The 15,326-nt window shown below is 42.3% G+C and overlaps 1 protein-coding gene across 3 annotated transcripts in view; it reads left to right on the top strand.

Moving 5' to 3' along the window:
- SCML2 (Scm polycomb group protein like 2) overlaps positions 1-15,326 on the top strand; it is a 90,599-nt gene that overhangs the window by 15,744 nt on the left and 59,529 nt on the right. For all 3 annotated transcript variants that reach the window (XM_083173970.1, XM_083173968.1, XM_083173969.1), the window contains exon 2: positions 10,191-10,296. In XM_083173970.1, coding sequence (XP_083030096.1) covers positions 10,275-10,296 — 22 coding nt within the window. In that variant the 5' untranslated portion in view covers positions 10,191-10,274. The remainder of the gene's footprint in view (positions 1-10,190; positions 10,297-15,326) is intronic.

Here is a 15,326-nt window from a genome sequence, read left to right as displayed (position 1 = left end):
ACCACTATCAAGCCACCAGGTTCTTAGTATGAATTTCAACCATTGAAAGAGTAGTGGTAGTAATTTGCTTTCTACTTGCTAGGGATCCAAAGGAATTTTTTTTATGCCTCTTCCAACAGTGGCGCAGTAAATCCCTTTCAATAACGACTGCGCTGTATTTTTATTTTAGGATATTTATTTTATATTGAGTTAATTTATTTTCTTAATGATTGAATTTATTTTCTTAATGATTGGACTGGCTCTATGTGCACTGATAAAGGGAATTGCTAGATGCAAAATAATATTCATTCCACGATGTCCTTAATGTGGATTTTTATAATCCCTAAAAGAATAGTGGTCAACCTCTTAATTTCACCCAAGCTATTTCAATTTAATCCTTCCAGTGCCAACATTGCTTTTAAAGATGTGTATGATCTTTGCTAAAAAATGCCTGCGTGAATCACGGCGACTATTTAAAAAAAAAAAAAAACTTCAATTAATTGACTTCAGATCATTTGCCGGCAATAACTAAAGTGATTTCATATTCCTTAACTTTGACCCCGGCATTTTTGGTTAGAGAAGGTTTTTTTTATTCTGCACTGAGAATTCTTTTTGTACGTTTTCCTATAGGTTATACTTTTATTTCCTTATTTATTTTTATACTTTTATTTCCTTATAAGTTTTTATGTTATTATGTGAGTTTTTTTCATATCACATTCATAATGATATGGTGCTAACCTTCTCCTATTGGATTCACAATAATAGAAAAAGAAAGAGTTGGAGAATTGTAGGGTGCACTCCAAAAGTGAACCTGGAAGACGTCTAACTGATAACTCACAATCCTAAAATTTAACTTTTATTTAGATTTTTCTAAAAAAGGAGTGGTATGCTATTCATGCCCTCTTTATTCAAATTATAGTAGGAATGTGTGTAGAAATAAAGAAAACTGTGATTAAAAACTTGGAAGTGGAAACTTGGAAAGAATTCTTCTATGTTTATTTGTCTGTTACTTGATAGGTTGTTCTTTCCTGGTGTTAGTTCAGTATAAATAGGACTTTATAAGAAGTATTTAACCCCTTCCCGACATATGACGTATATTTACGTCATATGTCGGTTGCGGGGGAATCAAGCCAGCTCACGGAGTGAGCTGGCTTGAAAGAGAGCAGGTAATGGCTGTATATTACAGCCAGGTCCCTGCTCTCACGGCCACGAGCGGCGAGTTCGCCGATCGTGGCCGTTTAACCCTTTAAGCACCGCGGGCAAAGCGCCCGCAGTGCTTAAATAGCTGATCGGAGGGGGGGCGCCCCCCTCCGGCGCCGATCGGGGCCCCCCGCAGCGAGATCGGAGGGTGCCGATCGGTTGCCATGGTAGCCAGGGGTCTAATGTAGACCCCTGTGCTGGCCGTGTATGCATACCTATTACATCCTGCCTCAGGCAGGATGTAATAGGAAGTGCATAAAATCACTACGTTCAGCCATAGAGCTCTATGGCTGAACCTAGTACAGGCGATCGCGCTCCCTAGTGGTCAAGTACACTAGGGGGCCTTGTAGTAAAAGTAAAAAAAAAAAAAAAATAAAAAAAAATAAAAAAAATATTAAAAGTTCAAATCACCCCCCTTTCCCCATTTCCCAAATAAAAATAAATAAAAAATAAAAAAAATAAACATATTTGGTATCGCCGCGTTCCTAAAAGTCCGATCTATTAAAATATAACATTAGTTATCCCGCACGGTTAAAGGCGTAAGCGGAAAATAATCCCCAACGCCAAAACTACGTTTTTTGGTCGCATCGCCTACCCAAAAAAAAATAGCTAAAAGAGATCAGAAAGTCGCCCATATCCCATAATGGTATTAATTAAAAAGTACACTTCAGCCCGCAAAAAATGAGCCCTCACCCAGGTCCGTAGGTGGAAAAATAAAAAAGTTATAAGCCGCAGAACATGGCGACGCGACGCAAATTCGAAAAACCGTAACATATTCTATTTTTTTTTTTAGTCGCAAAACGTAACGAAAACTATAGAAGTTTGGTATCACCGGAATCGTAACGACCCATAGAATAAAGATAACCCATCATTTTAAACGAGCTATGAACTCCAAAAAAACCGTAACCAGCGCAAAATTGTGGAATTGCGTTTTTTTTTCTTTTTACCCCACATTGAATTATTTCCTGATTCCCCAGAATATTATACGGTATAGTAAAGGGTACTATTAGAAAGTACAACTTGTCCCGCAAAAAAAAAGCCCTCATGTGTCTATATAGCCGGAAAATTAAAAAAGTTACGCTTATTTGAACGCAAGGAGGAAAAAAAAAAAATTACCATAAAAGGCAATGTCGGGAAGGGGTTAATCAGTTGTAACAGCAATTGAAGTTGGGTTGGATTCAGTTACAGCACTATCAGTTTTGGATTATTTATCCATTGTGCTTATCTTGACACAATGTATCAGTGTTGTAACTTCTTCTTTCTGTTAGTTCTCTGAAGTATGATCGTGATAGTACACACAATGAAAATATAGATGCTATACAAGGACTAAAATATGGTAACAGCACAAAGGTCAAATAAATTCTGTCGTTGATCAATAAAGTGACACGCTGTACTACAGCAACTCAATATAGAAAGCTAGTACTATCACTATCATATTCAGAGAACTCTTTTTCTATTATTGTGACCCCGGCATTTTTAGCAGCTTTTTGCACATCTTGCACAGCAATGTTGGCACTAAAAGGTTGAATAAAGAGGACCATACAATGGGTAGATCACGATCTGAGAGGTCATGCCATTTGTAGCTTCTACCAAAATATCGCATTCTCCTGAGACTCCCTAACATTTTAGGTCAGAAGTGGTCATTTTCTGAAAACATTTACCACTTATTTTCTTTTTATCACTACTTATTGTGAAACTCATTGCTGCAGTTTATCTGTACAGTATCCCCCTTGTACAGACTGCTGTAACCAGCCAAATACACTTCTACCCCTTTCACACCAAACCTGTGATATTGCCATCGCATCCCGATTCCAGGTGGTGTAAGAGGTTCTACCCAGGGTTACTTGGAAATCCAAGCCTTGTAGCTACCATTGTCAATCCCACTACCAACAGGGTAGACTGTGGAGGGACCCGGGCCATGCTCACCCTAAATGCAGAGAGTCTGGTCCACTGTGTTTGGAAATTATGTAATCTCATAGCGCCAGCAGAGGGATGATGCGGAACAGGAATTACACGGCTTGAAACGTGTTCAATAACCCAGGTACAGTAGGTTTTGCAGTGGGTTTTTTTTTGTGTGAAATTAAACATGTATAGGCTGGACTCATGTTATCCCTTTTCTGGCGCTTTAAGGTAACCTCTCCAAGCATTAGTGAACCAGCTCTTTGCTGCTTTTAGTGTGGCCCGAGTAGTTCTTATGTTGGATCCTGTTCTAGGACCCGGGACATACAAACCAGGTAGATCCTTTCACTCCAATCCAGGACCTGGTATTATCTGTCAATATCCCGAGACAGAGGCTCAGTTTGAAAGGGGTAGAAGATACTATTACCTTTTCATTCTATGTATATATCTTGTATCCTGTTTGAACAAGTAATAAGCCTTACAGGCATAGTTGCTCCAAATAATCTGCCAATGAATGCACAAATAACTAGGGCACAGTCACAGACTGTTTTGGTGCAGTGGTTACCTTTACTGCCTCATACAAATTGAATAAAGTTGGCCATGCACTACTATGATCTGTTGGGAACAGGTGAAATTAGCCCAAAATGCTGTAGTGTATGGGGGCCATAACTCTAGCATGGATTTGTGTACACATGGTAGGCAATGTAACAATTGTCTTCACTGGGACATGGAGTGGTATGAATGATTAATTAATCTCTGTAAAGCACTGTGTAATGTGTCTAATACATAATGGTTTGTCAATAAATCTGATTGTTGTTGGTGAAATTGTGTGCACACACACCATTCAGGGCCATTTGAATTTAAAACTATGAGTCCCAACTGCTGAGTAGATGTTTACCTTACTTACCAGGATTTTATTTGGCCGCATTTTCTTATATAGCTTCCTGTATAGTATATTGTTTGGATGTCAACAATGTAAACTGTTTTAGCTCCATTCTAAACTACCAGGCTTTTATATTTTTATTCTACTACCAAGAATTGTTGAGGTCAAATGCAACTAAAGTAAAATGTATCTTAGAAGATATATCAGTGGAAAATTTAGGAAAGTAGAACCCCCACTGGAAGTAGTAAAAAGAGGGCAATTTCCACTGTCAACCTACCCCCCCAGGTGACCAGCGTTAAGTGCAGAAATGCACCTAACGCTGGTTCGTACATCTGCCCCTTTATTACTTATTCACTTCTTTATAACCAAGTGAGGGAAGTATAACTTTTTTAGTTTTCCAATATAAATGTCTCCTCTGTATAATCCTTGATTTCAGATATGTCATTTTTGAATGATACCGAATGTTGCATTTATGTGTTTTAAAAACATTACACCGTTAATAACTTCTTGATTTCCTTCCTAGTGAATGTTTGGTACTTGTTTCCTAGAACGGCCACAATCGCGGGCATCGTGTACCTTTTAAGTTAAGGTACACGATGCCCGCGATGGACCCGATTTCCTTTGAAATCAGGTCCATTTTGCCGGCAAAGGGAAAATCGCGGGCATTGCGTCGGTCGCGACCATTAACTTTGGCCCCGACGCGATGGCCGCGATTTCCCCATAGGCTTCAATGTTAAAATAATTTTTAACATTGAAATCGGGAGCATCGCGTCGGTCTTGTGCCTTTATAATGGCACAAGATGAGATGGACTTGATAAAGTCCATCTCGCATAGTAAAAAATGTGAAATGGGCCAATATGACCCATTTCACATTATATATGGCCCCGTCGTCACCCCACTATTGACGTGAACCCGAAGCGTGGCGATCGCAGCGATGGCCGGCAGTGCGCGTCCTCCTACTTTTTCATTCCCCTACTATCCACGGTGTGGAGTTGAGAATATAAAGTGTGGCGAGGCCGAAGCGTGGCGAGCGGACGTGTATACCTGTGAAGTTATACGCGTCCCCTCGCGGGGCTCGCCACGCTTCGGGCTCGGTGGCTCGCTGCGCTTGCCACACTTTATATTCTCAACTCCACGCCGACGTGGATCGTAGGGGAATGAAAAGGTCGGAGGACGCGCACCGCCGCTGCTTGCCACGCTTCGGGTTCACGTCAATCGTGGGGTGGGGTTTACGCTGTAAAATTGGGGGTCTAGGGAATATTTTACATTGAATCCAATGTAAAATCGGGTCCCAGAGACCCTATTCACATTTGATTCAATAAAAAAAATCGGGTCAGTCGCGTCGGTCGCATCGCATGCGACCAAATAGCATGCAATGCGACCAAATCGCATGCAATGCGACCGACGCGATTTTTCCGACACGACCACCCCGATGGAAATCGGTGTGGCCATGCTAGGAAACAAGTACCGAATGTTTTTATGCAGGTCTGGACATTTTTTTTTTGTTAGATTTACATAAATGACTGTTAATATTCCTGTGGAGCTGTAACATCCGCACCAAAGCTCAAAATTTACAAAGTGTATTGCTTTATTCCGTTTTCCCAAAAGATTCTTCCTACCCAATTTTTTTTTCTGCTTATGGACCCTGGATGTGTCTACTGGGCATTGAGTTAGTTAAAGCACATATGTTAGGAAGTCTAAAGAATCACAAACACGTGAGTTCTTTAATATGAATAACTAACTCAGGAGTGGCTTCAAAGGAGTGCTCAGTTTGATGTGAAACTTCAAAATCACATGATTACAAGCAGAAATCCCCCTGATCCTCAACCAACTGAAACTTAAAAGCAAGTCTAAAAACCTTTGTTTAATATAGTAAGAAAGACAATATTTATTATGCGTTCACATAATACCTCCGCAGTTATAATACACTTATCGGTACTCTTTACCTAGAACGGCGCCCATCACGGGCATCGCATGTACATCGCATGCCATTATAATGGCATGTGATGCGACCGGTGCGATGTCCGCGATTTTACATCGAAATGCATGTTAAAATGTAAATCGCGTCGGTCGCATCGCATGTGGCCAAAAAATCGCATGCGATGCGACCGACGCGATTACCGCGATTTTAAATAGGGAACAATGTTAAATGGCCCAATTGACCCGATTTTACATAAGGAACAATGTTAAATGGCCCACAGACCCCAAATAGCCACCCTGAAGTGTGAAATGCCCCCCCCCCCCAATTGTTAACGCCACCCCACGATCAACGTCAACCCGAAGCGTGGCGAGCGCAGCGGTACGCGTCCTCCGACCTTTTCATACCCCCACTATCCACGTCGGCATGGAGTTGAGAATAGAAAGTGTGGCGAGCGCAGCGAGCCACCGAGCCCGAAGCGTGGCGAGCGTAACGAGACCCGCGAGGGGATGCGGATACCTGTGAAGCCCGCAAGGGGATGCGGATACCTGTGAAGGTATCCGCGTCCCCTCGCCACGCTTCGGGCTCGGTGGCTCGCTGCGCTCGCCACACTTTCTATTCTCAACTCCATGCCGACGTGGATAGTGGGGGTATGAAAAGGTCGGAGGACGCGTAGCGCTGCGCTCGCCACGCTTCGGGTTGACGTTGATCGTGGGGTGGCGTTAACAATTGGGGGGGGGGGGGGCATTTCACACTTCAGGGTGGCTATTTGGTGTCTGTGGGCCATTTAACATTGTTCCCTATGCAAAATCGGGTCAATTGGGCCATTTAACATTGTTCCCTATGTAAAATCGCGGTAATTGTGTCGGTCGCATCGCATGCAATTTTTTGGCCGCATGCGATGCGACCGACGCGATTTTTTAGCTTGCGATGCCTAAGATCAAAATCGTGGGCGCCGTTCTAGGTAAAGAGTACCCACTTATCTTCTATTCATGTAAATTAGTCAATAAATTAGAGTACTTTACAATCAGTAGGGATGTGAATATAAGTTCCACCCCAATGTTAATGATGCTAATGAGTAGAGACAGGATTATATGCAACATAAAAAGCTTGAAATATGCATGCAAATATGCATGAAAAATACTTAAAATATGCATGAAAAGTGTTAAAATATGTTACATTAAATAATAAAAAAAGTAATTTTGAACTTATTTATTTAAAAATCAGCATACAATTAGTTGCAAATAAACCTCAAAAATAGGCCCACAGCATCTGCAGATGTCTAGCACTGCAGCGTCCAAAGCTCTTCTTGCATCAACTACAGGGACCCTCATCGCCAGCGCCAATGGATCAAATGTCAGCATAGTGTTTGAGGGCGGCACGGGGGAAGGCTTCCTCCCTGTGCTGCATACTTACTGTGGCATTTCCATCGCGCCACGTGATGTCACAACCCTTCCGCCCGTCTCCTCTGCTGTAGAAGTCTGTCTCTTGGTGTAAAGTCCCAGGCCAGGGGCAGGCAAAGGTTCAGGAGCTTCATAATGGCATCCGTCCCAACTGACTTTTATCAACATGGATTGGCATCCTAGAGCAGTGTCAAACATATCGTACATCCAAGGTTCCCCACACTGCACACATATTGCCCCAACCTGCACACTCTACCACTACCTGGCCAGCAGCAGCAGGGCAAAACAGTGCTGTGACTCGCCGGTGGGAAGGGGACGGGGCCTAAAATATGCACCATCACTAGATTTTAGGTAAAATATGCAATAACCAGTGAGAATGTGCAAAATATGCAAATAAATATGCAAATGCATATAATCCTGTCTCTACTAATGAGATATAAATATATATATATATATATAGTAACCGAATGTAGAATTGCTGGTGCCTTCTGACAGTAGGACTCTCCTACACATATACGGTTCCTGGCGGCGGCACTCAATCACATAAATAAACACACCGTAGGCAGTGGCTTGTAGCCGACGTTTCAAACCCTTGCGGGCTTTTTATCAAGGTGCTTTTTATCAATCTTTGCACCTTGATAAAAAGCCTGCAAGGGTTTGAAACGTCGGCTACAAGCCACTGCCTACGGTGTGGTTATTTATGTGATTGAGTGCCGCCGCCAGGAACCATATATGTATGTATGTGTGTGTGTGTGTGTGTGTGTATATATATATATATGTGTGTGTGTGTGTGTGTATATGTGTATATGTGCAGGGTTCGCAAATACTCGCTATAGCGAGTATTTTACCCACTTTGGAGCACCAGGGACTCCTTTTTTATGAATGGCTGGGTCCCCTGGGACACAGCCATTTCGGCGTGCACGCCGTGTTAATATGCGTGACAAGGGCGAAGGGATCTGTTTCCCCCTCAGAGCTGCCTGTAGGAGAGGAGCCTATAGACTCTGCTGGGATTTCACTAACCCTATCCCTCCTGTTCCTTCTGCCATTACTTTTACAATCCTGATTGGTGCAGCACAGGTGTCCCTATTCCGACATTATGCCCTTTTCTAATATATGTGTATCTTGCTTTGTGTGAGTGGGCAAATTGCCAATTGATCACCCCCCCCAACTCACAATAGCCACAGTTTTGGGGTGCCCAAATCTATGTTTGCTTACCATATATGCCATATTGCCATATTGAAGAGAGGAGGAGGCTTCTGTATGTGCCATGCTGGGGAAGGGGAGAGGAGGCTTTATTCCGTTGGGACCCAGAAAAGGTCAAGTAGGACCCCGATTTTTGTAAGTGAGGGGTCCCAGGGACCCATCATTTTTGGGGGTTTTCGCGATCACTGTATGTATATATATATATATATATATATATATATATATATATATATATATATATATATATATATATATATATATATATATATATATATATATGAGAGGAGAGCGCTCCATAGCAATATCATAAAGACTTTTAGTACGTGATTACGAAACGCATTGGGGCGTGGCCTGGCGTTGCAGTCTATCCACCAGCCGTGTCAAGACGCTGAAAAAGCCTGAGTGTAACCTCTGCTACATTTGTGTTGGGTAAACACGTTTTATGCGAAAATCTTGCGGTGGTATACCGCTCGTTGTGGTACGTCACTTTATACCTGCTTTTATTGAAGAAATTCTTTGTTCTTAAAAATAAAAGTCTTTATGATATTGCACTATGGAGCGCTCTCCTCTCTTCTTTTAGTGTTTCTACACCTGTGAAATTCAGGTGATTGAGAGCAGCCAGGACAACTGAGATTCCTTTGGTGCAGACAAACTGAAATTTGGGACTATATTCATCTGTCCTCCATGTGTGGATAATTCCAATATTATCCACGGTAAACAGGTTTTTCATTTGATTGCGCACTTATCTTCCTTGATATATATATATATATATATATATATATATCTATATCTATATATATATCTATATCTATATCTATATCTATATCTCGACCGGCACTTGGTAAATCCAATGGCATCAGGGAGGTGCCTTCCACAAAAATAATACATAAACGGTTTTCAAATAAATGAAGACTGGAGGAGGCACTCTCAGTGAAAAAGACAAACTTGTATTCAAATCATGGTGATGGTAAAAATCACAGTGAGAACAATGTCAGCATTTGTGTGTCGACAGTTTCGAGGCTTGCGCCTCTTCCTCAGGACTGCTGACTGTGCAACATAGCTTAACAGCAGACAGTGAAGTGCAGAATATATAATTTTTTTTTTATATAATATATATATATATATATATATATATTATTTTTTTCAGTCTTTCTTTATAGGAGCAGTAACAGTTTATTTTTAATTACAATGATGTCGAACAAAAATCAGGGTATGGCTCATTAGATCAAGTATCTAGGTCGATAGTCAAAAATGTGACCACTATTGGCCAACATGTGTTAGATCAAAAATACTTTTTTGGGTGTCTGCCAATATAGATCGAAGTGTACAGTCTTCCCTCGCATGACTAGCTGCGCTTGCCATGCTTTGGTCATGGATTCTCGTTGTTCTCCCCCTATGCCCACTGGGATGGTAAAAAATCAATAAAAACTTATGTAAGCCCTTTTCCATGTGTCAACCTTTTGATTGTCGACATAATGATCACATTCCCAAAAATCAGATGCAGGTTTACCTGGATACTGGTTTAATGTAAACGACATAGATGTAAGTATACCATTGAAGAGCACAGAAGAAAGAGCAGAAGATAAAGCAATAAATGTGACTGCTGCACATATCAAAGCTAAAGCTAATTGGAAAGTTAAAATACTTTTTTAATGTGTTTTTTTTTTTTTTTTTTTTTTAATTGTTCAATGCTTTTGTTCCTCAGAAAGCCACTGTGTTGAAAGAAGAAAGGGGAATAAAAACGAAACAACTACTTCCCAGAGAGCTTAGTTAAATAGCATCATCCGGTATGAAGACTAAGAGGATAAAAGGTAATTCCCCAGTAAATTTCTCACAGGTATAAGTGCTGCAATGTCCAACACCTACACTAGCTTTTTACCTTGAAGAAAACATGGGAAAGGGCTTTACTTTGTTACTGTAGAACTGGAAGCATGGAGCTGTGATTTCACATAGTGCTCCCAGCATATCACTGACAAAGAACAGCAGTCTGCCATCCAAGTGTTTTTAGCTACCTACAAGGATTTTGTTTGCTGTTATTACTCATTGTGATTCAAAGTAAAACTGTTTTCATACATTTTATATGTACAGGTTGAGTATCCCGTATCCATTATCCGAATTATTCCAAAAACCGTGGTTTTTACCAAGTCCCAGGGCATCCACAGCAGGCCTCCGGCATCTTCTCCAGGGCCTCCAGCGGTCCCAGGAATGCATTGCGCGAGTGTGCGCGCGCGCCGGTGACGTCACCGGTGCGCACGCACAATGCATTCCTGGGACCGCTGGAGACCCAGAAAAGATGCCGGAGGTCTGCTGTGGACACCGAGGGACCACCGGACACCATCAGGGGACTTGTAAGTAAGCCTAATGAAAATTATTCTAAAAACCGAAAAAATCCCCTATCCGGAATGCTCGTGGTCCCGAGCATTTCGGATAAGAGATACTCAACCTGTACTACCTCCTAGGGTTCATGGGACGGAAAATCCACAGCATCCTGGACTTGTAGGGAGGTGCATTGTCGTCAAAGAGAAGGGTGTGCAAGTTCTTGTATGGCACCTGGAAATGGCTTCCAGCACTTGCTGCAGGCATTGGGTGGTGTACCAGTCCCAGTGCTGAAGCTCTGCTGTACAAGTGTAGCAGTCTTGACCAGTCTTTGCCAGAAAGAGGGCCACAATCTGCTTAGCTACGCTCATGCCTGAACTTCTGAGGCAAGGCACCACTAACTGGGGTCAACTGGGCCAACTATTGTTTAGTCTTGGGGTATTAACTTTAGATCTAGGATTCATCTCTACTAATGATCTCCTAGACCAGGGGTAGCCAACCCCAGTCCTCGAGAGCTACCAACAGTTCATGTTTTTCAGACCACCTAGCAGGTGCACAGGTGCACTCTTTACTCGCTGACAAATTACAAAAGATCCACAGGTGGAGATAATGACTTAACTTGTGATTTTGTGAGGAGACCTGGAAAATGTTAACTGTTGGTAGCTCTCAAAGACTGGAGTTGGCTACCCCTGTCCTAGACAGAGGCAAAGTGATAACCATTTAACCTGACCAAGTCAACCGTGCCACCTCCTGCTCTTGAGCCAGCTGATATGCACCTAATGCGCAGAAACCTTGTTCAGGCCAAGCTTTTATGGAGTACCGAGTGTATGGTCCCTTCTCCAACTGGGCCACTGTCAACCTGGTGTCCAATTAAAAATATGACCTGCATGACAGCAACGTTTTCCTCTGGTATTGTGGACACAGGTCGCCAGCAATGCTCATTATATTCCAGGAACAGACTCCTGCACCAAAATTCTGTAGTTTGCAGTCGGTCAAAACTCTCTTGTAGTCATAGAAGTTCCTAGCTCTCCAGTGGCGTTTGTTGAGCTCCATAATGAGTTTGTGAAGGAAGTGAGCATTCTGGCTTCTTTTGTATGCAGTGCTGCTTGTGTAATATTCTTTGCCTTAAAATTTCACAAAAACAGCTTACAGTACACTAGCTGTCTGCTCTACCTATTTCACTTTGCAAATGCCTGGTTGTGCCTGTGATTTGGACACTGGACCGTCCCGGGAGCAACCTGGCATTCGAGATGTAAGGTCTCCCACAGACACCTGGCTTGTTGATGTCATTGTGTATTTCAAAAGGTCCTTTCACACCACATGTCGATCTGGCAACAACTCAATAAGAGAGCAAAAGATAACTTTTATGTGAAACTAGACAGTCTATTCTTGTTCTTTGAAATGAAGGCTATTCCATGCGAAAAATTGCCAAGAAAAAGCCATATCTGAGACTGGCAAATAAAAGGAAAAGTTTAATATGGGAAAAAGAACACCGTCATTGAACAGAGGAAGACTGGAAATAGTGTTATGGACAGACAAATCGAAGTATGAGGTGTTTGGACCACACAGAACAATTTGTGTGATGCCGAACGAGTGAAAGATGCTGGAAGAGTGCCTGGCACCATCTGTCAAGCTTGGTGGAGGTAATGTGAAGGTCTGGGGCTGCTTTGGTGCTGATAAAGTGGGAGATTTGTACAAGGTAAAATTGATTTTAAATAAGGAAGGCTATCACTCCATTTTGCAAAGCCATGCCATACCCTGGGGACAGTGCTTCATTGGTGCCAATTTCCTCCCCCCACAGGACAATGAACCAAAGCACACCTCCAAATTATGCACTAACTGTTGATGGAAAGAAGCAGGTAGCTGGTATTCTGTCTGCTAAGGAGTGGCCAGCGCAGTCACCAGATCTCTGCCCCATTGAGCTGCTGTGTTAGCAGCTAGACCATGGTACGCAAGAAGTTCCCATCAAGCCAGTCCAACTAGTGTGAGGTGCTCCATAAAGAATGGGGTGAAATTTTTGTCAGTTTACCTCAACAAATTAACAGCTAGAATGCCAAAGGTCTGCAGTGCTGTAATTGCTGCAATATGAGCATTCTTTCACCAAATCAAAGTTTGAAGGACAAAATTATTATTTTAAAATAAAAATCAATATTTCTAAACTTATCAATGCCTTGACTATATGTTCTATTCATTTTGCAACTCATTTGATAAATAGGTAAGTTTTCATGTAAAATATGAAATTGCCTGGTTGACCCCATACTTTAGAATGATAGTGTATCTCCATCTGCGCAAAATAATAGGCAAAAGTTTTAGGCAGCTGTGGAAAAAATGGTGCAAAGTAAGAATGCTTTCAAAGTGAAATTGTTAAATAGTTTTATCATTCAACAAAATGTAAAGTCAATGAACAGAAGAGAAACCTAAATCAGATCAATATTTGATGTGACCACCCTTTTGTCTTCAAAATCAGATCAATTCTTATAGGAACACTAAGTCAGGAATGTTGTAGGATTGCAGTTGGGTGTATGATTAACCAATCATACCAAACAAGTGGTAATAATTATCATTTTCATATGTAGGTTAAAAATAAAAGTCACTAAACTGCTGTGTTATGAGGCTTAAAACTGGCAGATGAAGAGCCAAACTCTGCTACAACGGTGATGTCACAGGCCATACATCGTGGAAAGTCGGAGCACAGCAACAAGACACAAGGCTGTACTACTGTATCAGCAAGATCTCTCCCAGGCAAATATTTCAAAACAGTTTGGGATTTCAAGTTGTACTGTTCAAGCTCTTTTGAAGAAGCACAAATAAACTGCTAATTTGCGGACTGTTGTTACAGTGGTCAGCCAAGGAAACTGGATGCATCAGATGAAAGCCCTATGGTTACTTGCCTTAGAAACCAGAAGATGCCCAGCAGTTTTGTCAGCTCAGAACTGGCAGAAACCAGTGGGACACAGGTACACCCATCTACTGTTTGGAGAAGTCTGTCCAGAAGTGGTCTTCATTGAAGAATTGTGGCCAGAAAGCCATACTTACAAAATGGAAACCATGCCAAAGGACTCAACTGTGCACAAAAACATAGTCATTGGGTTACAGAAAAATGTCAGAAACCGCTCTGGACTGATGAGTCAAAATTTTTATTTGGCTGTATCAGAAGGCCGTTTGTTTGTTTGAAGGGCTGGAGAGCGGTACAATAATGAGTGTCTGCAGGTAACTGTAAAACATGATTGGGGGTTCTTTGCAAGTTTTGGGCTGCGTTTCTGGAAATAGTCAAGGATTTGGTCAGAATTAATGGTGTCCTCAGTGCTGAATAATACAGGCAGGTACTTACATCCATCACACGATGCCATCAGGGCGATGTCTTATTGGCTACAAATTTACACTGCAGGTGGACAATGACCCCAAACATACAGCCAATGTCATGAAGAACTATCTTCAGCATAAAGAACAAGGAGTCCTGGAAGTGATATGGACCACATAGCCCTGATCTCAACATAGTCTGTCTGGGATTATAGTGATCGTTCCAGAATCACAGCAGGACATGGTGGAGGGGGAAAGAGGGCAGTTTGAGCTTGGCGGCCAACATTACCGCTCAGAGCGTGTCCGGCACCTACAGAGGTGCTGGGCTTCCACCAAGCTCCCTGGTCAATGTGAATAGATGCGCACTGTATCTATTCACAGTGCGGCAGGGACCCCTGGACAAGGTTGTTTTAGTAGGGCACTGCTATACGGACTGCTCTTTAAAAATTGGGTGGGGCACTGCGCCCTGCTAAAACAGCCTAAGGTAGTACTATGCCCACTTCTTGTGGGAGCCGCTATTTAATAAACGTTAGACATTGGTAAGTTTTGACATAATGATTTTTATTGTACATCTGCCGCATAGATCCTCCTATATATGAGAAATAGCATGTCCTGCTGCAAAATGTGGATTTAATAAAATACCACCACGCCTTGAGATCCTCTGTATGTCTATGCTAACTATTTCCATGTATACTTCCACTGCTTTACTGGAAATACAACTACCTATCTTCAGTCACTTCTCAGAGATTTGCAAGAAGAAGAATCTGGGAGAGTGCAGAAATAATGGTCTCCTACTGTGTGTGTGTAGAAAATCCAGACCTTTCTGTGTAGAGATAAAACTAATTCTACCCATACACTTATGCGATAAGATTCGGTGCAACATTGAAGTGTGATGTCCATCGAATCTGATCCCATCTTATGGTGCCAAAAGTGCCCCCTTTCAGAACCTGATGTTGCATGCTATCTTGTGATGGTGCATCGGTTGCTGGCAGAGGGTGGCGGAGTAGCATAGCACTAGTGGGCGGTGAGAGTCAGCGCAGCTGCAGAATTTAACAAACATTTACAACACTGGGCGGCCCTCTGGCTGAGAGGGCTGCCCAGTGTTTTAAACAATTCTGCCACCACCGCTGACCCCCGCCGCCTGCTAGCCCTCCTTCACACCGTGAAACTACACAGGCCAGACACTGGCAGTTGTCCCTCCGGCCACCTCACCCCAAACCCGTCG

The sequence above is a fragment of the Crinia signifera genome, chromosome 2 (genome assembly GCF_055691185.1).
Source record: "Crinia signifera chromosome 2, ASM5569118v1, whole genome shotgun sequence".
In the NCBI taxonomy this organism is placed as follows: domain Eukaryota; kingdom Metazoa; phylum Chordata; class Amphibia; order Anura; family Myobatrachidae; genus Crinia; species Crinia signifera.
This window is presented reverse-complemented; position numbering and strand designations above follow the sequence as displayed.